This window comes from Dufourea novaeangliae, unplaced genomic scaffold (assembly GCF_001272555.1).
Source record: "Dufourea novaeangliae isolate 0120121106 unplaced genomic scaffold, ASM127255v1 scaffold248, whole genome shotgun sequence".
Classification (NCBI taxonomy): Eukaryota; Metazoa; Arthropoda; class Insecta; order Hymenoptera; family Halictidae; genus Dufourea; species Dufourea novaeangliae.
This window is the reverse complement of record NW_015374156.1, coordinates 3373675-3396779: the sequence shown is the minus strand read 5'-3', so window position 1 is coordinate 3396779 and position 23105 is coordinate 3373675. Positions and strand designations below refer to the sequence as shown.

At 32.1% G+C, this 23105-nt stretch overlaps 5 protein-coding genes across 5 annotated transcripts; 2 read left to right on the top strand and 3 right to left on the bottom strand.

Annotated features, from left to right (window-relative positions):
- Positions 1–1499: 1499 nt before the first annotated feature.
- On the bottom strand, positions 1500–6342 carry LOC107191987 (delta-1-pyrroline-5-carboxylate dehydrogenase, mitochondrial). The gene is made up of 7 exons (XM_015581143.1): positions 6202–6342; positions 3458–3671; positions 2936–3370; positions 2419–2829; positions 2140–2318; positions 1884–2072; positions 1500–1811 (listed from the first exon to the last, which is right to left on the bottom strand). The coding sequence occupies exons 1-7, from the start codon at positions 6243–6245 to the stop codon at positions 1577–1579; spliced, it is 1707 nt and encodes a 568-aa protein (XP_015436629.1). The 5' UTR covers positions 6246–6342; the 3' UTR covers positions 1500–1576.
- Positions 6343–7308: 966 nt separating this feature from the next.
- LOC107191986 (pre-mRNA-processing factor 40 homolog A) lies at positions 7309–10766 on the bottom strand. The gene is made up of 8 exons (XM_015581142.1): positions 10634–10766; positions 10076–10304; positions 9611–10001; positions 9082–9519; positions 8541–9009; positions 7816–8451; positions 7608–7754; positions 7309–7506 (listed from the first exon to the last, which is right to left on the bottom strand). Exons 1-8 carry the CDS (start codon positions 10634–10636, stop codon positions 7309–7311), a joined length of 2511 nt encoding a protein of 836 aa, XP_015436628.1. The 5' UTR covers positions 10637–10766.
- Positions 10767–11726: 960 nt separating this feature from the next.
- LOC107191984 (golgin subfamily A member 4-like) lies at positions 11727–18303 on the top strand. Its single transcript, XM_015581141.1, has 9 exons — positions 11727–12100; positions 12337–12424; positions 12676–12845; positions 12923–13264; positions 13342–17149; positions 17244–17560; positions 17731–17760; positions 17906–18208; positions 18280–18303. The coding sequence occupies exons 1-9, from the start codon at positions 12014–12016 to the stop codon at positions 18301–18303; spliced, it is 5169 nt and encodes a 1722-aa protein (XP_015436627.1). The 5' UTR covers positions 11727–12013.
- A 541-nt stretch (positions 18304–18844) lies between these two features.
- On the bottom strand, positions 18845–20296 carry LOC107191900 (transmembrane protein 177). The gene is made up of 3 exons (XM_015581042.1): positions 20263–20296; positions 19750–19932; positions 18845–19676 (listed from the first exon to the last, which is right to left on the bottom strand). Exons 2-3 carry the CDS (start codon positions 19860–19862, stop codon positions 18887–18889), a joined length of 903 nt encoding a protein of 300 aa, XP_015436528.1. The 5' UTR covers positions 19863–19932; positions 20263–20296; the 3' UTR covers positions 18845–18886.
- Positions 20297–20960: 664 nt separating this feature from the next.
- LOC107191899 lies at positions 20961–23020 on the top strand. The gene is made up of 5 exons (XM_015581041.1): positions 20961–21390; positions 21510–21794; positions 21888–22206; positions 22284–22692; positions 22804–23020. The coding sequence occupies exons 1-5, from the start codon at positions 20971–20973 to the stop codon at positions 23018–23020; spliced, it is 1650 nt and encodes a 549-aa protein (XP_015436527.1). The 5' UTR covers positions 20961–20970.
- Positions 23021–23105: the final 85 nt, after the last annotated feature.

Sequence of the window (23105 nt, the reverse complement as noted above, 5' to 3'; positions counted from 1 at the left end):
ATATAATTTGCTCACGTTTCAAAACTCTTGCGCATGCTCGGGGGTTGTATGACCCCACGCTCTCAACCCACGGTGTCTCTGGCGCCACTTGCGGGGGTTCTGTGACCCTACCATCTCATCACACGGGGTCTCTGGCGCCTCTTGCGGGGGTTCTGTGACCCCACGTTTTCACCACAACATCTAATTAAATATAATAGGTGCGATGGGAGTAATTTTAAATTCGGAGGGACCAAATTTGATACAATTTTTTAAGATAAAAATTGTTAAGAAATACTAATATTCCGCGCCAACTATTTTTCGGTCCTCGAAGCATATGACAGAAAATTACATTGCATGTTAGGCCTATTCTGTATCTCGTCTGTGCTAATAGATATAAAACTTCAAATATCTACATAATTGAAAATTTATGTATTTTAGTCTTAATATAAATGAAACACGTTCGACATTTTTAATCAAATATTTCAAATGCAACAGAATATCTAATCGTACAGTGTTTTATTGCTATAGTACACTTAAAATAAATTACATTATAACATCAGCAACATCTAACATTTTACTGTATACTTACTTAGTAATCATTGTTCGACTTACAAGACTTTTAATGTCCCAATCACACTTTCAACAATAACATGCCCGAAGGATCAACGTTCGGGCGTGACAACATAATTTAAGGGTAACTATCGCATTCTACTGTGTTCGTCCCGCTTCTACATATTGTCTCATGAATTACACAGTAAAATGACTGGGGCTGCGCGTTTACGACGTAGACTTGCCGGCTATGTGTAAACGATTTGTGTAAGTATATATAAAAAAGAGTGAGGTCAGAAAAACAGTGTACGGTTTTTCTAACGAGTACGCATTCATCACAATCCCCAAACATACACACCGGATGGTTATGTTTCTCGATTTGTGTTTGACTATTATCACGGACTTAGGACGCCGAGTCCCCTAGTCTGCGCTATTATCGATACAAAAGTTCATGCACTGCTGCAAAAACGTATGATCAAAAAAGAAATGCCTCTGCCTGCAATCATTTACACAGATATTCCTGAGATATTAAAATATTATTGTACTGAAAATTGATCTTAACAATATTGACTCTACATGCTGCAAGTTACATAACATTATTCTCGTCTAATGGTAGCGAATAATAAGGTGGGCTTGCGTTGCAGCTTCGAAAGTGGTTCACAGGTAATGTTTGTCTTATGACATCAACCTAAGTAACTTGATCATTGACCGAATAAAAGAATTAATTGGTACATATAAATACCAATCATTGAATGCTCTGTTTGTGTAAATCGACTGTGTTCATCGTCAGTGACCAAGTGTACAAGCATTTTGTTTTATAGTTTATATTCCTACAAAGCGCGAATCACTTGCATCACGAGTGCAAATAGCGCCACTTATACACGGATTCGGCGAATCCATGTAAAAGAAAATGCATAGAATAATGCATCGATTGTATTAATTATCTATGAACAGTATTTTTTTCAGCTTGTGATAGAGGATACTGCTGCACAGTACGTATGTACATATCCAATTCATTACTGTTAACACACATTCTGTTAACTTACACCTAAGATTTCATGTACGGATAATCGTGTCCACGTAATGGAACGAATGTTTCTTTAATCGACTGCGGCGATGCCCAGCGAAGAACATAGTGAGGACCGCCAGCTTTGTCGTTTGTACCAGACATTCGACTACCACCAAACGGTTGTTGGCCGACAACCGATCCCGTCGATTTGTCATTAACATAAAAATTACCAGCTGTATACTTGAACTCTTCGAGTGCCTTTCTCGCCCAATGTCTGCAAAACGATAAGATACAATCAAACAGGTTATAATAGGACATTTTAAGGTATATAGATTGGAATGCTTACTCGTCTTGTGCAAATATCGAGCCGGTTAAAGCATACGGTGTCGATGATTCTACAAGTTTCATCGTTTCATCTAGAGCTGAGTCTTTGTAAACGTAGATTGTCAGCACGGGGCCAAATATTTCCTCCGTCATAATCTTATCTTTTGGATTCTTGGTCACCACTATTGTGGGGTCAATGAAATAGCCACGCCTACAAGAGCGAACACGTTCAGTTAAAGTTCAAACACGTGCATTATGTAAAGATAAGTGAAACATACGAATCGTCGTATTTTCCACCGCCAATGATTTCTAAATTCGATGACTTCTTCGCGTGTTCAATATAACCTGAAATCCTCTTAAATGCAGTAGCATCTATGACGGCTCCGGTGAACATAGTAAAATCTCTGACATCACCGATTTTCAGTTTGTCACGAATAGATAAAAGTTCTTCTTTTATCTACAATTTAATGAAAAAGTCAATAAATGCTTGAAAATGAAGAAAACTTTCCTATTATCTTATGAAAAATTATAATATGAAAATACACATTAAAATGTACCTTAGGCCATAAAGATTCTGGCACGTACATTCGACTGCAAGCAGAACACTTTTGACCATTGAATTCAAAAGCACTCTTTATGGACCCGTTAACGACTGATTCCCAATCAGCGCTTGGGTGTACAAAATGGTAATTTTTCCCGCCACATTCACCTATTAATTTGGGATAATTTTTATACTTTCCCAAATTCTGACCGACTTGCATCCATAAACGATTAAACGTTGGCACTGATCCAGTGAAATTAATTCCAGACAAATAGGGCGAGGCAGTTATAGTGTCACCAAAAACAGGACCTTCACATGGTACAAAATTGACTACACCGGGTGGTACACCAGCTTCTCTACATATCTTGAATATCCACCAATTAGAGAGTAAAGCTGTATCGGATGGTTTCCAGAGAACTGCATTTCCCTGGAAAAATGCATAAAATTTTATTCACATTAGTTTCACAGTGCCTTAAGTTCATTTATCTGACAGAAACTACACAAGGGAAATAATTAAAAAAAAAAATGCTAACCATTAGAGCAGGTGTGTAGCTAAGATTACCACCAATGGCAGTGAAGTTGAACGGTGATACAGCTGCAATAAAACCGTCCATTCCACGGTACCTCATCGAATTCAAAGTTTCCTTACAATTCGGGGAAATTGGTTTGTACTTAAGAGAATCTTTAGCAAAGTATGCATGCATTTTAAAGAAATCAATTAATTCCGCCGCACTATCAATCTCTGCTTGAATAACTGTTTTACTCTGGCCAAGCATAGTGGCAGCATTCAATTGTTGTCTGTATTTCTTTGCCATGAGATCAGCTGCCCTCAACCAAATCTCTAAACGTTTCTCGATTGGGCACTTTTCCCATTCACGTTGTGCTTTCACAGCAACGTCTATTGCCTTCTTGACTAGATCTTGTGTTGCCCAATAATATTTAGCTATTTTCGCTTTGTGATTATGTGGCTGAAAACCAGATAGTTAATTATTATAGACATGTACTCAATTGTTACATTAGTGCTTGGTCTCTAGTATTGTTTCTCTGTAACTTACCATAACTTGGTATCTACATAAATCAGTTTTAATTTCTTCATTTCCAATGACTAATGGTATTTCTTCGCATTCGTTAGCCATTTTGTCCAAGACCTTTTCCAATTCAGCCCTCTCAGGGCTACCCTTCGTGTAACTAAGAATAGGTTCATTTTCCAATGAGAATTCAGGGGGATTGGATACTGGTACAATTGTTCCCAGACACCTTGTACTAACTCTATTAAAACAAAGAAATATTAAATACATAAATAAAACATCAAATTTGTATATATTCAATACTTCTTCTCAAATACTAGTTTTATTGAAATATTTGTAAGTACATTTGACTCAATGGTGAGGTGACAATTTGTATTTGCTAGTGCTACAGATAATGAGATCAGAAGCATGAACAAATATTAGCTCTTCATACCCGTCTTGAAATCATCTCTAAATATTTGTCTGTGTACTTGGGAGACAGAGTTAAATCTATAATGTTATCTGCATCTTCAGATTTCAGGAATTCAAAATTTCATTTCCATACTTAATTTTTTACACAAGTGTAACATTCGTAATACAATTAATATAAAAGAAACAATAAATACAACAAAGTACAGTTTATTGTAATAAATAAAATTATTTAATATTTAATTTACAGAAAATTATACAATTATATATTTTTTTAAATATTTACAATAATGTATTGAAATTAGTATGTACATTTATCTTAGTCAAATTCTCACAAAAAAAAAAAAATGCGACGCGCTGTTACATAAACGAAAATGAATACTTATTTTGAGGGGAGAAAGACGTTATTTTAAACTTGCTTGCATATGTCAAACCAAGACCATGGTCATACTATTATGTAACGGAATTTCAGTGACCCGTATAATTGCAGTTATCGCTATGTTACTAATTACACAAAATACAATTCGATAACGAGAACGCTTGATAATTGAATTAAATAAATGATGACACTGATTCGTCACAGATGAACCCGTAATATTAACGGAATCGAAGTGAACGGATACGCTTGGTTCAATTATAGAACGATGACCGAGGTCAAGGCAAGAAAACACATTCTCTATGGTAATCATTTGTTTTTTCATTAACTATAAATCGTGTACCATTCTAGTTTTTATCGTTGATCGATAAAAACAAAAACTGGAAGATGTTTCACGCTTAGCAATTGTGACGGAAAAAATATCGTATATCGATTAACTAATTTCGGGACCATCCCGCAAAAAATTCCGCTGTGTAATTTACATATTTTCGGATAGACGGTAAAATACATAAGGCACGGCATGATACTTCGTGACGCGTGTAGATTGTAATAGTTATTCAGAAATATCACGTTTCAAGGACACGCATGTGTACGCAAATAAAAGTATCAATTTAAAATAAAGCTTCCAACGTGGGATGTGATATGAAATACGCTTACATATAACTTTATAACAAGTAAACACTAAGCCGACTGGTATGAATATACAAGGTGTCCAAAAAAATTAATGAAAAAACACATTTGTCAAGATGTGAAAACATATTTCTGTGTATTACTTTAACGTAAATTTTCTTCTCCAGTTTTATGTAGTATATGTTACGCGAACATGTTTTTTACAGTGACAGAAAAAAATTCCGACAAACAATTACATACATCTCGGTCTACAAACAAAGTACATAATTCACGAATAAACTTAAATGACGAAGGGTATACTTCGCAATGCAGCTAATTGATTTGAGACTGCAGACGTTAGTGGCACACATATGTAACTTGTTAATTGAAGTTTGTAAATCTTCTATCTATTTCATAAATGTATTTATTGTTCAATATGAAACTTGTGCTTTACACAAAAATATATAAACTCTTACTAGAAACGTATTGTTTCATCGAAACAGAATCCGTTGCAACGGCCTACGTATATAAACACGAGTGACATAATATACTGCCGGTAAAATAAACAATCTAGAAGCTGCAGATTTGTGCATCTCAGCAAACCCATTTGCACACCTGCAATAAGCAATATTTCGACTACGGATTTTATCAATTTAAACCATGCAAGATTGTCTGAAACCTAGTATAGAAAATAATTTAATGTTATTTAAGAAGGTTTTCGTTTTATTTGCAATCTCGTAAAATCCTTACTAGAATGAAGAAATTTCTGTGTGACTTCAGTGTCCGTAAATTGCGACTATAAAAGCTGCTGTAACATAAACATCCGCAATCTAATAATATTATAAATAGGGCAACCACTGTATCTATCGCACACCTGACAAAACATACATCAAAGATATTTCTTTTTAAAGAAATGTCTATGCCGTGCGGAACATGGCACAATAAACTACTTGGAGAGTAAGTGAAAGGGTATGTTAGGAAAAAAAAGCGTTACGTCGCCAAAATGACTGATGGACGGAACTGTCAAACAACACCTTTCATACCCGTTGTACAGTGGAAAATTCCGTGCGACCAGCAAAGTAGCTATTCTATCCTTTGCCTAGACAAGGAAGAACAATGTAAGGGCAAAGGAAATAAGACGAGGAAAAAGAACCGGGAGGACCAATAACACACCAATAAGCTGATGTCTACATACATGCGCGCCCCTTGTTTTATGCTCGGACGGTTGTTATACAGTGCTTGTGTCAATGCGCGAAAATAATCAATATACGCTACTAGGACTCGGTACGTCCGGTAGTGGAACAGAACACAAACTAGTGAAACTTCCTTTTACTAATACATCGTACTTCGCTAACGGTTTCATGTTTTTAATACTCACTTTTGAGTGTTAGCTATTAACGCTTGACGGCAAAGGCTCAACATTGTTTTTCTGTTTTTTTTTTCACTGTCCTTCGTAAATTTTTACATGAACACCTCTTTCCTTCGTTGTCAAAGCTTTGCAGAGCTAACAAGGTGTTTAGCTCACAATAATCACCGTAAAGACCGATCGAGGTACCGAATTGTTGAAGTTGAAACTACGACGATCGCGGCTACCATGGAACAAATAGTGAGCCAAACCTCCCCCCACATGATCCCCACCTTCCATCAATTCGACTATGAAACAGGGCCGTAATGAGGAACCAAAAAGTAGGGCGTTTACTGATCAGAAAAAAAGGGAGAAGAATAACACTAAACATGTTTGAGATGTTATGTTTTATGATCAATACCAGAAAGAATAGAAATTAAATACTATTTCGAATGCTACAATAAAATCTAAAATAAATTTATTGAAGTAATTAAAACGTGGAACAAAAATATTTCGAATTTGATTTTCAAAGTATGCAAATTAGATCTATTTTTTTTATTTGATTTTCGCGAGTTATTCATTCATAATTATGTCATAACACTTAACGAATTATCTTGAGGTGTAAGAAATAATTATACAAACATATATTTCTATAATACTGGTTCATGATTTCTGGTTTCAAAACAGATATGTTTATTGTATAACAAGCGTACTTCAGCATTAAACAAAGATACACAGGACTGTATAAAAATAGTTGATAATTATCTGTTATCAAATTGTTGTATATACATGTATAAAATTTAAAGTATTCTAGAACTTTGAAAACTCACATACAAAAAAAAAAGGATTTCAAAAACATCCTGAAACATCGTAAGTCGATGATGTTATTTTTAGAAAAAGAGTATATTTCAGACGCAAACTTCAGGTATATTACATAAGAATAGTTAGCAGGTTTATGATTTATCATATTGTAAAATCATCTAGGAGCCTTCAATTTTTCCTTGACTAGAATCGAAATTTAAAGTAACTATTTCAATATATTAGTGAAATCAAGAAAAATTCAGTTTATACAAATTAAGTTTAATTTAATATTGCAATAATCTAAAGTTACACAAAGTATCATTAGGAAACGAATTGTTTTTAATTGTCTTCTTGTTGCATCTGTAGCTCGCGCAATAATTGCGCTCTTTGTTTCTCTAACTCATCCTCGGAGAGTTCATGATGTTCCGCATTCTCTGTAACAGAGCCTTCGCTATGAGCGGAAGGTCTTCTATGCTTTTCTTCTTTCCGTTTCCTTTCTGGTGATTCTTCGGAAGATGGAAGCCTTGAATGTGATCGCTACACGAAAATATTACGTACTTAAATTAATACATCTGTTGCAGATAAATTATTTGCAAAAAAAAATTGTTTAAAAATATAATCAACGCAATCGCACTTACAGAATGACTGCGTCCTCTTTTCTTTTTGTTCTTCTTTCTTTTCGACTTTCTAGTATCAGATTCAGAACTGTCCGATTTACTAGGAATACTTGGTGAACGTGATTTATGCCTTTTTTTCTTTAAACCTTTTTCACTACCTTCAGACTCCTAACAATATATAATTATTGGTTAAACATAGTTTTATTTTAAAATTATATGATACACTTACACTGTGTGATCGCGACCGTGATTTCCGCTTCACTTTCTTCGTCTTTTTCTTTTTACTTCTTATATGGTGATGACTACAACTTTCCTCAAGTTCATGCTGGTATTCTTTAAAGATTCTAGCTCTTTCACTTTCTAATGTGATTGCTTTAAAGTCAGGTTCCTCTTCAATTTTACTTCGTACATCTTCCCACGTCATTTGATAGTCAACATTAAGAGTCTTCAGTAAATTCTTGAAACCTGTTTCCAATTTTTTGAACTTTCTAGTTTCTTCCTTTACACGTTCTTTCTCCCTCGCTTCAGCTTTTTCAAGTAATAAATTGTACGTCAGTTTTACATTGCCTGCATCCAACGTCGCAGACTTTCTGTCTTCACATACAACAGTAGCAAACTCTTCAAAGGTAGTGTTGACTTGTACTTCAAAGTTTTTGTCTTTCAAGATTTCTCTTATAATTTTTTTCTCATCATGGAATCTGGATTTCAGATCCTCTACGTAAAATTTAAAAAGATCTAAAGGCGTTGATCCAGATTGTCCGAGCATAGCAGAAAATCTTAAATCAGCAGATAACATTGGATAAAGTTCTACCCATAGCGACATTGATGTTAATTTTCCTTGCTCGTGCAGTTCATCGAGTAAACTCTGAAAATTTATAGAAAAATCATTATATATGGTGGCTGGAAAAGATTTAGTAGATTTAATAAAATCCATAATAAACGTGCAGAACTTACTATGAACGCATCCCTATTTTTCCTTTCTTGTCGTTTTCTACGTTTTTTCTCGTGTTCTTTCTCTTCTTCTTCGTCTTTTTCTAGCTGACGTATATGATTTTCAAAGACGAGTAAAGCGTCTTCTTTGTCCATTTCCAATAAATCTGCATCTTCTGCAAAAGCTGCATGTTGCAAAAGCAGAGCCTGTGCTTCTTGCCAAGTAGTTCTATATGTAACGTCAGTCATAGTATCCAAAACTTGAGCTAATCTCTTCGTATTTCTTTTTTTCAGTTGCTTTGCTTCCTCTTTTTCACGTTTGGCCAAATTAAAAATAACATCTTCGTAAATGTCCCGGCGATCTGAATCACCTACAGCTCTCCACACTTCTAAGGTACCAAACATTTCTTCGCATTTGTAGTATTTCGTGATACTAGTCATTCTATCATTTTCTAACAAAAATTGCTCCAAGTCTTCCTTAGCTTTTTTCAATCTGTTTAACACAACGTATTATTTTCTCCTTTGCATAAATGGTGATCATTCCACAAGTTTATCTATTACTTACCTCAGTCTTTCCTGTTCACGCTCCTCTTTAAGCTTTTGTGTTTTATACGCATTAAACGCTTGTTTACGTTCATTTAATTTCTTCATTTGTGGATATCTGAGATCACTTTGAATTAATTTCACTGCCTGTTCCCATGTAGCATTAGATGGTACATCCCTTTCTCTTAATAATTCTTTAAACGCCTCAATAGCCTCTTTTTTATCTTTAAATTGCATTTTTGGTTCGGGTGTACTTGTACGGCTATCATTTGCTGATCCTTTAGCAGAATTGCTATCGTCATCTGGTTTTGTGGGTGGAGTAGGAATGTTTATCGCTGCAAGTGTTGCAGCCATAGCTTGCTCAATTGCAGATTTGCCCCCTGGTTCTGGTGTACTAGTTTGAGATGCATTTGTAATTGGAACATTTGGAGACAAATGCTGCATGGCTACAGGAACTATACTGAAAGATCAGGGAACATTGATAGTTACATTTAAACATTGTACTTAACTCTTTATATTCTGGTAGCTTGTAACATTTAATTATTACTAACGTGTTTGTAGCACTTGCAACAGCTGCTGCTGCAGCTGCTGCAGCTTCTTCAGCCGTAATTCTTGTTTTCAGTTCTTCCAATTCTGTGGGTATGGTCCACCTTGATTCCTTAGTTGTTACATTATGATAATATACTTTCCCATTCTCTGATTTGTATTCCTTCCAAGGGCACTGCGATAAAAGCAATTCACTAGGTGTTTTTAGCTCATCGGGTTTTTCCCATAATGATTGCTTTGTAACACTATTATAATAATACGTTCTGCCATCTGGAGCTTTGTGCTCAGTCCAATCAGTCTTCTTGTCAGCTGTTGATGATTGAACATTGGATGTACCATCACTTGTTATAGGTGCTGGCGGAGGAATACCTGGTGCTGTTATTTGAGGAGGTGCAGCTAAAATATAAGAAACATGTAAATGAAATAAACTTTCAAAAATGAATGGATGTTTTTTAAATAAAAGTATTGACCTATAACTCCAGCATCGGGTGGAGGAGCAGCAGTAATTGGAAAACTAAAACCAGGAGGAGGTATGGAGAATTGTGGTGGCATTATGCCTGGTGGGCCAGGCGGTAGACTTGGAGGAGGTATAAAAGGTGCAGTAGGCATAATGGGTTGTACAAAACTAGAAGCAATATTTGGAGTTGCTGGTGGAAATCCAGGTACCGCAGCAGGTGGTGGTATACCATCATTTGAAGCCTATAACATATCGTAAAATAAAAATAAAAGTTACAACATTTTAAATTATATACTTTATGTAGTTCGAAACTTGTTTCACTTAGAAAACATTCAGAAGCAGAAATTTATTAATTTTTCTTACAAATTATCTGTCAGATACAATAAGCAAACAATTATAACACAAAACCATGATATAAAAAGCAGTAACTAATTATAAATCAATCGGATTGTTTAAATTTTAAATTATATCACAGAAATTATTGAAATTTTAAAAAACTCAGTGTCTACAATATCGAGGAGTAAGGTTATTAATCGTTATACATTAATTTTAATGCTTAATAGTACTGTACCATTTTCTTGAAAATATAGGAATCTTCTTTTTAAATTAAACCATTGAAAATAAACGTTATTTTTTAAAAATCAGTAGGTTGAATTCTTTGCAGATCAAAGAATGAAAGCGCCGACACAAAACTGCACACTAAACTATACCAAGTTGTGTTTGATTATATCTGTAACTATAGCAAACCATGCTTATGATACTTATATACTAGGTGTTCCGTAACTGATGATAATTCTGTATTCAAAAGTAAAGAGTAACTATACATAAAATAAACGATTCTTCATATAGGGTTTTCTTTCCGATTAAATCAATGTTGAAAGTTTATTTTTTTCCAACACTGATCATTTTTGCTTATGTTGAATTTTACGAATATTGCCAGTAGTACAGTAGTTTTTCGCAATCATTTTATGTAAACAGATAGAGGCATACTCAAATTAATAGGATACAAACAATATCGTATCCTCACGTATCATAATCAATGCTTTTAAGTAGAAATAGTAAATAATAATCAGCCGTAGTAGCACATACGATATTACATAAAGTACAACCGTTCAATAAATTTGCAAACTTAATTTGTTCTGAAATAAAGCTCTTATAAGAAAAAGTTGTTCTATAAAAGTTATTCATACAAAATCGATCCCTTTCAAGTTATACCATCAGTTACAAAACATCCGAGATATATATTTAATGACCAGAAAATTTTCATTTGCTTTTCTTTTCGTTTTCCAAGTGAAAAATATGGAATATCGTTGAGGTAGAATAAATATATTATAGAAATGAAATTATAGAAAAAATTTAACTTTGCTGTTAAATTATTATAACGTACGTTTGAACAAAGTAAAATATTCTAGCCACCCTATAGACAATATACTTGCACTTATACCGACTGAATGTTACGTACGATTACTTAATGTAATATGTCATTTTCTCATAATCAAGTATTTAATTAAAAAAATATATTTACAGAAAGTAAAATTGTATACAATTATAATAAGGAACATACAATAATTAGCAGATTAAGTACAATAGAGGTTTTTAAAAACAAATGTATATCTGACAGTTCAGTAAAATCATGCGTGAAAACGATCTACTGACAACGATGTCAATGGCAATAATTGTACCTACGCATATATGTATGTGGTTTCACGGCAAATTTTTAATATTACATTAGAATCGTGTTCTTCTCATAAAATTAAAGTATTACGTATGATTATCGATGATCTGCACAATTTTTGACAATGCCTTCTTGAACATCGTAGAATAATGTTTCTGGCCACCTTTGAACCTAGACATTTAGTGCCTTGGATTCCAACCTAATTCCACGTAAACACATTTATGAAAGATCCAATAATTTAATTGAAGAGACACAGAATCGTAATATTTCGCAAAAATGTTTAAAAAGTTTAAGGATAAGCTTGCGGAGGAAATGAAACAATCACCCGCCAGGCTGCAAGCGAGCATGCAGCAATTGGCTCAGGTTTGACATTTCATTCAAAATTAAACAATTGTATCGCATACTGAAATTTTATTTTTGTGTCGTTATATACATATTATTGTTATTTGAACTCAAACTAATGTATGATTTTTACTTTGATTTCAAGGATTACTTATAATTCTTTAAGTTGTTTCTGTAGACATGCACAGCTGGCATCATTTTAATTTTCACACTATTTAACATGAACTGTTTATTAACAAAATTGTTCTCTTATTCAGGCTGTCGTATCTCCTTCCCTATCCAATAGTTCAATTCAAGAATTGTCCATTTCAAATGACAATTTCAGTTTGACTGAAGAAGGAGACGGTGAGTTCTATTTTATGCAACAATTTCTTCCTGATAAAAATATTCGTAGATAAGGATAACTACAACTGGTTTCAATTCCATGCATATGATTATAGTTGTATTGTATAGGAAGTGAAAGAAAAAATTGTTTCTGACATATTTGACTCATATATAATTTATATAATTTATGTTTGATAAATAATTTTTGAAAGCATGAATTTTCAGTTGTAGTATATTAAGATTCAAAAAGTACAATAAATGTCAAATTGCAGAAACTCCAAAGAATAGTCCTGGCAAGCACGGCTTTCAAAATGTGGATTTAATATCACCTGCATCAAATTCTATGGGTATTTCAAGAAGATCATCAATTAGCAGTGTTACTAGCGACTCATCATCCCTCTTTCCAATTTATGAAGGCTCTGCTAATTTGTATCACTTACAGGTAGAAACCTTTAATGATATTAAACACATAAAATTATTTGAAACGCAATTAAATGCTCGTGTTTATTTTCTTCGTAGTCTGATATAGATCAATCTGCTAGCGAAATAGACGAGAATATAAGTCCACAATTAGATAAAGTTACAAAAGATCAAATATATTCGGCTTATCGAAAAATACAAACAAAGTATCATAAATATCGAGGGAGGTATACTGATTTAGCAACGCACTATCGCGAATTAGAAAGAGACAAAGAAAAATTTAAATCAGTTTTAGTTGAATGCCAGGACAAGGCATTAAGACGGATAACTGATTTGAAGGAACAATGTCAGTTGGAACAGCAAGCGAAAGCTCACTTGGAGGAAGCATTGAGAAATGATATTGAAGAGAAAGATCACATAATAAATACATTAAACACAAAGGTAATAGTCATTAAGGACTTCTGTGTTACTATGTATAGTGTAATCACCATTAGATCCTTACATTATTCTTATTACAGATAAAACTTCTGCAGACCAGTGGACCAAATATAGAAGGTGCAGCTTCAGATGTTAACGAACAGAAAGAAAATTTAAAAGATAATCTGATTGATTTAAGCATTGAATCACCTAGTAATTTGAATGAAAACGCATTGTCAGTGGAAAATGCACAACTAAAAGATAAGTTAAAGAAATTAGAAAATGTTGTTTTAAAGTATAAAGATTCTTTAAAACGGAATAAAGAGAAGTTTACCGAAGTATTGACAGAGAAAAATACATTGGATTCTAATTATGAAATACTGAAAAATACTTATGCAGAAAAGGAGAAGGAATTAAGTAATGTATCCATAGAGATTAAAAATCTAAGAGACCAAATGAACAGTTTGAAGAAACGGGAAGAAGAATCTGCATTATCGTTAGCTGAGAATAAACTTTCCATTCATAGAGAATTGGAGGATAAAGAAGAACAAATTAAACAACTCAGATTGGATTTGAAACACATGACTGAATCGAAGGACAGTCTAAGTGAAACTATAAATAAATATAAAACCGAGGTAGAGAAATTAAAATTACTACATTCTTCTCAAAATTTAGACCCAGAAAAGAAGGAAATTGTATCAGATATTACAAGAGGAAAATCGGAAGCACTAAAACTTATGCAGCAGGAAATGCAGCAAAAGTTAATTGATCTAGAAGAAAAGATGGGATTAAAATATCATGAAGAAGTAGATCGTAATAAGGAACTTCTAAAGAGATTAGAAAATATGCCAGAAAGAACATTGAAAGCAGATGACAATGAAGTACTTAAAGATTTAAGGTCTAAATTAGATGGAAAAGAAGATGAATTACAGGAAATAAAGCAGAAGCTAGAAGAGTTACAAAAACAGACCAGAGAATATAAAAATGAGAAAGATAAATTATTTACAGAACTTTCAAATTGTAAAGTTCATTATAACGAATTAAAAAATGAACAAGATGCACAGAAAATTATTGTAGAAGAAAAAAAGAAAGAGGCACAAACGACGATTGAAAAATTGCAAGCGACAATTCAGAGTCTTGATAAGGAGTTGGAAAATATGAGAGGTGCCTTAAACGACAGAGACAAAGTGTGTGAAAATTATAACATTAAAATTCATGAGTATGCAACATTATTGGAAAAGGCTAAAGAAAAATTATATGCTCAAGATCAAGAAATAAAAGCTCTTAAAGAAAAAGTGCAGGATAATTCAGAGGTAAATCGATTAAATGACGAGTTAGAAAATAAAAACACTGAATTACTTGGAGTATACAGTGAACTTAAATCTTGTAAATCTAGTATCTCTGATCTTAGAACTAAACTTCAAGCACATAGTTCAAATACTGAATTACTTCGTAAGGAAAAGAATATTTTGATGAAGAACATTTTAAACTATAAAAATGCTTTTCAAGCATTAAAAGAAGACGGCATGTATATAAAAAATAATGTAAGAGAACGTTTCTTTCACTTTAATAATGAAATTGCTGTTCTGAAAAATATACTTACCACGTACCTAGAACAAAATGGTATTCGGAATGATGAAGCACGATATGTACAAATTGAAATCAAGGAATTAGAAGAACTCAAACAAAATCATGATACATTGCAAACGGAATTAAGGGACATTTTATGTCTTAAATGTAATTTGGAAGCAGATTTGGAAAAATATAAGGAACAACTTAAGGAAATGTCATTAAAGCTTGAACAGCAGAATGAACTCGACTTAAAAAATTGTAAACTCATAGCTGAAATTGATAACCTTAATTTTAAATTACACGATTTACGAAACTTGTCTAAGGAATTAAAGTCACTGAAAATTGAATATAAATCTTTAAAAGAAGAATTCAATAATGTTAAGACCACAAATCAATTACTTTCTAATGAAGTTGCAGATTTAAAAATACAACTTGAAGAAGCAAACAACACTGCAAGAGAATTCGAAGAGTTGAAACAATGTTATATGGAAGCAACAGAAACCATTGCAACATTGAAATTGAAAAATTCTAAATGTAACGAGTTAAACAAAGAAACAAAATCATTACAGGCAATAATACAATTTTTGAAAAATACTTTAGCCGAAAAAGATGAGGAAATAAACACTTTTAGTGAAGCATTAAGCACTAAAGTAACTTCTATACAAAATTTAAAAATTGAGAGTGAACATAATATAAAGTTAATAGAAGAACAAAAGAAACAAATTACTGATCTTACAGATTCAAATATAACATTACAAAATATGGTACAAGGAAAAACAGCTCAACTAAAGAAGTTAAAAATCATTAAGAAGCAACAGGATGAAACAGTACAGCATTTAAATGATGAAATTAACGAATTGAGGACTAAAAATACCGAATTACTTGACCAGTTACGAACGTTAGAGAAAATAAGGAATGAATTAAAATCTGAAAACGGTCAAATTATAGAATTGAAAAATAATAACTCAACAATAGCCTTAGAATTAGAACAGTTGAGAATAATTCAAAGTGAAGTTAACTTAGAAAATAAAAACTTAAAAGATAAACAAAATGAATTTCAAAAACATATTCAAGAATTAAATGAATTTAATGAGAAGATGAAGAAAAAAATTTCAGATTATAAAGAACACAATCAACAATTAGTGGATGAATGTGCACAATTACATAAAGAAATTGAATTGAATAAAAATAATTTAAGTGGACAAAATAAAGAGATAGAAAACATGAAAATGCAAATAACAGCATTAAATACAGAACTGCAGACTAAAATTGAAGAACTATCTTGGCACAAAAAAGAAATTGAAGAAACCAAGGAACGTTTTACTGTGGAAAATAAGAAATTACATAATGAAATATCTAGGTTAAATTTTACTTTAAGTGATAACAATAATTTAGCAGAAAAAAATAAAGAATTGTTAATAAGCCTAGAATCGTTCAATGAAAAGCTTGCACTACTAGCATCTGTTGAAGAAGAAAATGGTAAATTAAAATTCCAATTAGATTGTTTACGTGAGCAAATAAGTAGTTTGGAAGAAGTTCAGTTAAAAAATAACGAATTAATTAATGAACGGTTGTGTTTAAAAGATAAGATAATAGAATTGGAAAATGTAAACTCTGTGAAGATGAAACTTCAATCTTATGTAAATAATTTAGAATCTAAGATTTCTAGTTTGCAGCAAATAGAGTCTAGAAATGTAGACTTGAGAAATGAACTGGATGGATTAAATGTTACGAATTTGGAATTGCTGTCTGAAATAAAAAACTTGAATGTAGATAAAGAAAAATATATAACAGAAGTAAATGAATTAAAGTTTATAGTAGATGAAAAAGTAGCAGAATTGAAGTTGCTAGACATTAAAAACACGGATTTGTTAAGCGAAATTGAAAGATTAAAATCTTCAACAACAGAAGAAGAAGTAGCAACAGAATTGGAACTATCAAAAAGTACGATTGAACGTTTAAAACAAAAAATTACGGAACTACAAGCAGAAATAAAAATTTGTAAAGAATCAAATTCTGCATTAGAAAAAGATGTACAAAATGCTCATAGTTTTAAGGTTGTGGATGAATCTATTATTGACAAAAGTAGCAAATTACAAGAAGAAAATAAGAAGTTAGAAGCACAGTTAGATGAAGCACTAATAACGTTCCAAGCAAAAGAATCACAAATGCAAGTTATGAATAATGAACTAAAGAACGAAACAGATAAACTGCGAGAAGAATTGAAAACAAATGAAGAAGAACAGACCATGAGATTAAAACAATTAGTTAAAGAATTTCAGGCTCAATTACACGATAAAGAAGAAGAGTTACACGCTGCATTGGAAAAGCGATTTGGTAAACAAATATATTGTATTTCGTTTTTTTTTGTAAACTCATTTAAGCAAATAAGTATTATAACATATACATTGTTGTACGTTGTTTTATTTAGATCGCCAACAAAATTATGAATCAAATTTAATCCAACAATATAAAGAGCAATTAAAAGATTTTCAAGTGGAATTAACTACGAAATCTGAACAAATTGAGGCCCTAATTTTAGAAAATAAAGATCTGATGTCCCAAAAATCAAAGGACATAAATCAACTAATGGAGAAGATTACATTAATACAGAAAGAACACACTGATGAAACTAGAGAAATTGAAAAGAAATGGAAGGCAATTGTACAACAGAAAACTGATAGGTTGGAAGCAAAACATGAAGAAGAAATTAATGAATTAACAAAAGAATGGCGAAACGAGAGGAGGGTTAGTTAATATAAAGTTGCTCTATTTAATCTTTTGATACATTTATATTTTTATTTATATTTTATTTCATGTTTTTGTATTATTATTTACACATTTTTTTATCTAGTAATTGAATATTTTATTTCTTTTTTATATTTTTTTAATTTTATTTGCATTTACATTTCTTTCAGCCTGATGCACAAACTGGTTTAGCTTCAAAGGTAAAAATTTCATTTTATTTCATTTTATTTCATTCAATTTAATGTTGTTTTGCTTTCTATTTGTATTATTTCTTATTGCATGCATAGCCAAGGTAATGTATCTGAATAGAAAATCATAATTAATCGGGAGTATAAATTTCTTTAGGAACTAGAGAGCACTTCACGAGTTGCAATGGCAGCAGTACAATCAAATACTGGTTCCTTCCATACTCTTCAACAAACATTAACAACTCAAAGGCGAGAATTAGCTGAACTTAGAAAATTAGTAAAATTAAGACATGATACGTTAGAAGATTCAACAGAAATCGAGTATCTTAGAAATATTTTGTTCGAATACATGATGGGAAGAGAAACAATGGTACTTGCTAGAGTAATTGCTGCAGTTGTTAAATTTGATCAAGAACAGACAGCGAAAATACTTAAAAAAGAAGAAGATAAGATGACACTGGTAAAGAAACTCAGGAATCATATATTACACACTTTTAAGATGCCTTAAATCAAAATAATTTATCGTTTCAGCTTGGTTCTCTGGGTCTTACATAGTGCAAATAATGTATATAATTTAACAATGTGTAAGTACTTTTGTATATTAGACTGTAAGTAACTTATCTCTGAAATATGTAGGACATACACAATGTAAAAAGTTTTACACAATTTACTAATAGATACATGATAATTATGTGTTATACTATAGATAAAGAATAATGGTTTTGCTTTTTAGTATATCTTCTACTATAAAAGGACAAATATGAACTGTTCATCTATAGACATGGTATGCTCTTATTAACTTTTATAAGTATTTATAAATTTATTATAAAATAAACATTTACTGTTACAAGAGCTGCCTGCAGTTGATGAATATGCTTTTTCTTGAACTTCTTTATATTATAAAATGTACAAGATATCAAAACTGGCTCATATTTTATAAGAAAATTTTGTTTGTAACCATCAAAAATAACCTAGGGTTAATATGTACAGAAATTATGTAATTATTATATGTTAATGAATAAAATCTTTATTGATGAAATATTACTAACAACTTTTACTACTTACAGTTTGAACTGTATTTATACAAAATGTTCGTGTAATGGTACAATATGATAATTATAGTTGATGGACAACCTTCTTATATTAATTGTTCAATATTTTGTAGTTTTGAATCAAAATAACTTTTCCTATAGAAAAGTGGTACACCTCTGTGCCTTATTAAATAATTGTCATTTCCATTTACTGTAAATAATTTCTTGCCATCATCCCCTAAAAGACTTCTCAAGGCAATATTTCTATTTAATAATTTATTATAAAATTCATTACCACCTTGAATATACTTGGGACCAAGTTTAGACAACAATTCATCAACTTTAATTTCAGATTCATAAACTGATAAATCTCTTATTGCAATCCAAACCGCAATCCCAACAATAAAAAAAATAGAACCAAACACATAACGAATTAGGTTTTTTCTTGGACTCAATTTTGAAGGTCGACAAACTATCATATCATATAATCCATATACTATTGTAATGTGCATGAAAAGCTGAAGTAGGCACAGCCGTTGATCTGATTGTTTTGTCATTAATATTTCTCGAGCAATTGAAAATTTTTGAGCATTTTCTGAGAATATTAGTGACTTTAAGAAATCTTTTGCAATTTTTGAGTTCCAATCAACAAATTTATTTTCTAAAAACCTCATGTCTTTATCTATTGAATCTATATTTTCGTATTCAAAATTCATTGGAATTCCAATTACAAGACCATGATGTTTATGAAGAGTACCAGCAGAAAATACATTGTTACCATAAACATGAAAGAGTTTTATACGCTCTTTCAGTTCCTCTGAAAGTTTTAGATCATCCAGAACTTCTTGAAATCTTTTTTGACACTTTTCCGACACTGTAATTTCTGTTTGATCTATGCTATTTTTAAAATATGTTATTGTAAATAAATGTTATATAGCATTTCAAAAACTTAATATCTGCAATTACTTACCGATACTTAGCTCTGATTTGTCTATATTTTTCTAAAAAGTAAGTATTTGGTAAGGCTATTGCACAAGAAGCACCCACTGTTGAACCCAGCAGTACAAAGTGTCTTAGACTCATTGTAATACAATGTGTTCTTTAATATTCAACCTCTCAAATGAAAAAATTTATATATATATTCAGTGATAATCTGAAAAACAAAAACATTATTTATAAAATTTAATTCAGAAATATTGACAAATACAAATAATTCCACATTTAAAAAAAGTTGAAAGACATTTTATATGTATATATACCTTATTTACATATATATTATAATGTATCTAGATTAACCTAAAAAGGTTTAACGTAAAGTCTACATACATATACATATACTTATATGTATATATTTTTTTATCGAATGTTATGCAGTAATCTAATACTATATAATAATTAAAATATTGTTAATATAGTTGGATATTTATTAAAAATAGTATATATTTCCAACCTTTAGTCCAAAAAAATATTAGTATATACATACTCTTGAATGAACTGTTTGAAGTTGTGATAATGAGAATAATCATCAAAACCTTTTGATCTCTTGAAAAATAATTCCAAATTTTCTATCACATGTACTCACAATGTTGAATATTTAAGACACCGCCGTCATTTATGAGGGCGTTAGTACACGTGTGCACACGTGTGTATAACACATACATACATATATATATAAATTAGGTAACGATATATATATACTGCTTGACATATATATATATACATAAATAGCATGTAAACAGTATGTATACTCGAATATTATATATAGAATTGTACCTATTAATGTGTTTTGTACTATTCCATACATGTTTACGTTTACATGATGAACATTTTAATATTTTTATTCATATAAAATTCACATATGTATTGACTAATTTATATCATTGTTTTCAAATGTCGTATTATCGAATAATTAGAAAATATGAAACAGCAAAATCGAACAAGTAGAAATAAATATACTAACCGGCGCATGATTAAATTTAAGCAGGGTCACGATAATACATATTAGATACTTAATCACAAACCTTAGTCAGTCGTCTTACTTTTAATATTTACTGCGTCATGATAAAAACTGTTGTACGTTTGGTGTCGATATATTTATGTTCCTTAGTTAGGTCACCGAACGGAAAAAAAAATTTGAACACAAATCTGGGAGCAGTTCCTTTCTGTTTCCCTCAGTTTATATCTCCCCAGGATGGATACCAGCACGTGTTCTTTTACTAGTCAAAGTGCTCCCCAATCTACTGCACAACGAAAATTTTATCAGTGGGTACTTAAATGGATAAGCGGAATACATCTGCATACTGAATCAAACGAGGAATTACGAGACGTTCGAAATCCATCGAGAGTGGATGTACCAACTCTGGCCAGTTTTCTACAAGCGATTGGTTTTAAGCTGCTCTCGTTTGAAAAAAACAATGATGTTCAAAAAAAGGACGAGACTGATAGTTCGACACCTAAGCCAGGCATTCTTAAAATCGCCATCGAATGCGGCTCTTCTAAATTGAGAGCAATTTTAGAATTAGGGGATGTGACATGTCGATGTCCTAATCCTGATCATGTCAAGGACGCGTCCTTCTGGAGTGTTAGTGGCACCGGACCAGTCGGAAGCACTGTATGTAAAAATTAATTCTAATATGGCTTTCTTTTTATTTCAAATCACGTCTTGAAACATTTGTTGGTGCCAAAGCTTTAGTAAAACAGTTCATCGTGTACGTAATATATTTATTGCAGGACAATATTGTGCACAAAGTAGAGGAAACTGGTAGTAATTTATTGCCTCCTCTATCGAAGGATATTACACGAGTTTTGCGCGATGTATCGAACAAACTTTTCGAAACGATCGTCGGTGAACCGGATGTCAATCGTAACACAGACATAAGTTTAAATATTTCCCGTTCGAGTAACGCGTCTTACGAGCCAAAGGTTGCGCAGGAGGGTTTGAGGAAAGAGATCGGCGTTGTGCGAAGCTATACGCAACCAGAAATGCGTTTACATACAAACGATTTAAATACTAAGGTATGTTATTTGTGTATAAATAATTTCACGTACAGTATACATTTGACGATCAATTCAAAAGAAAGAAAAACATTTTAACGTATTCTTCGAAAGGACACTCAGATGTCTATAAGCCGAAATACATCTCCACTACACTCAAGGAAACCCATTTTACGTCAAAAGACATGGGATATTGACATGGAAACAGGAAATTTGGATGCGGAGCCACGACCGTCGCCACCAAAACGTACGAGTTCTCCAACTATGGTTGCTGAACTATCTAATTCATTAGGACAGATTTCACTGCAAGGGGAAATCGAAAATTCTAAAAATTTAGCAGAGTACATAATAGGAGCTAAACAAAATTTAGAAAAGGCTCTTAAAATGTTAGTCGAGAAACCGATTATTTCAGTTGATGTATCTCTCAATCAAGGTAAAATTCTCCACATAATAGAGAAAAATAAGTTTACTGTCATTGTCATTCTTTATTATTTCATACTGTTTTATTAGATGACAGTGTATCCGTAAAATCGGCACCTGCGAACATATCGCCGACTGCGGTTACCAGTCCATACAAACCAACACGATCGCACACAATCAGTGGTGTTAGACCGTTAATAAAATTAACAAACGAAAAACAATTGTTGACAAAACCAATGTTGGGAAATGGACAACAAACGCCAAAAACGCGGCGTACTCTCGAGCCAGTAATATCTCATTCTGCGAGGAGAAAAAGCACGCACTTTGAACAAGAGAACACAAAACCAACAGTTCGTCGCAGGAGTTTTTATATGCCTTCGTCTAATTCGAACCTCTCGTTGCTTTCAAAACCCTCTGATGCGGGACAAAAATGGTCGAATACTGGAAAGTACAGTATGGCAAAACCTAATCTTACAGCTGAATCTAATTTGTCGAATCGGTATGGCGTCATCTATCACTATTTTACATCAGATGCTCAAACTAACCTTTACATAATTTCGTTTATATGAATTGTTCTTTTATCAGTTAAGTTTATCGCTTCTCATTTCAGATCTTATATAACATCAAAAACGGTTGCCTCATCTGAACCTCGTATTGGTGCTTCTAAAAATTTGGAATCGTTTAATGCATCGAACAGCCGTACATCGATGCTGAAGACACCCACGAAAATTTCAAAAGCGATACCCATTAAAATAAAACCAATACAACCGTCAAAAATAAGCACAGGGATTACTAAAAATTCGAGAATTAGTATTTCGAAAGAATGAATCATAGTAATTTTAATTTTAGAAACATAATTTTAAGTAATAATTATCACTTTATATTTAATGTAATTTTAAACGAAGGGTTATT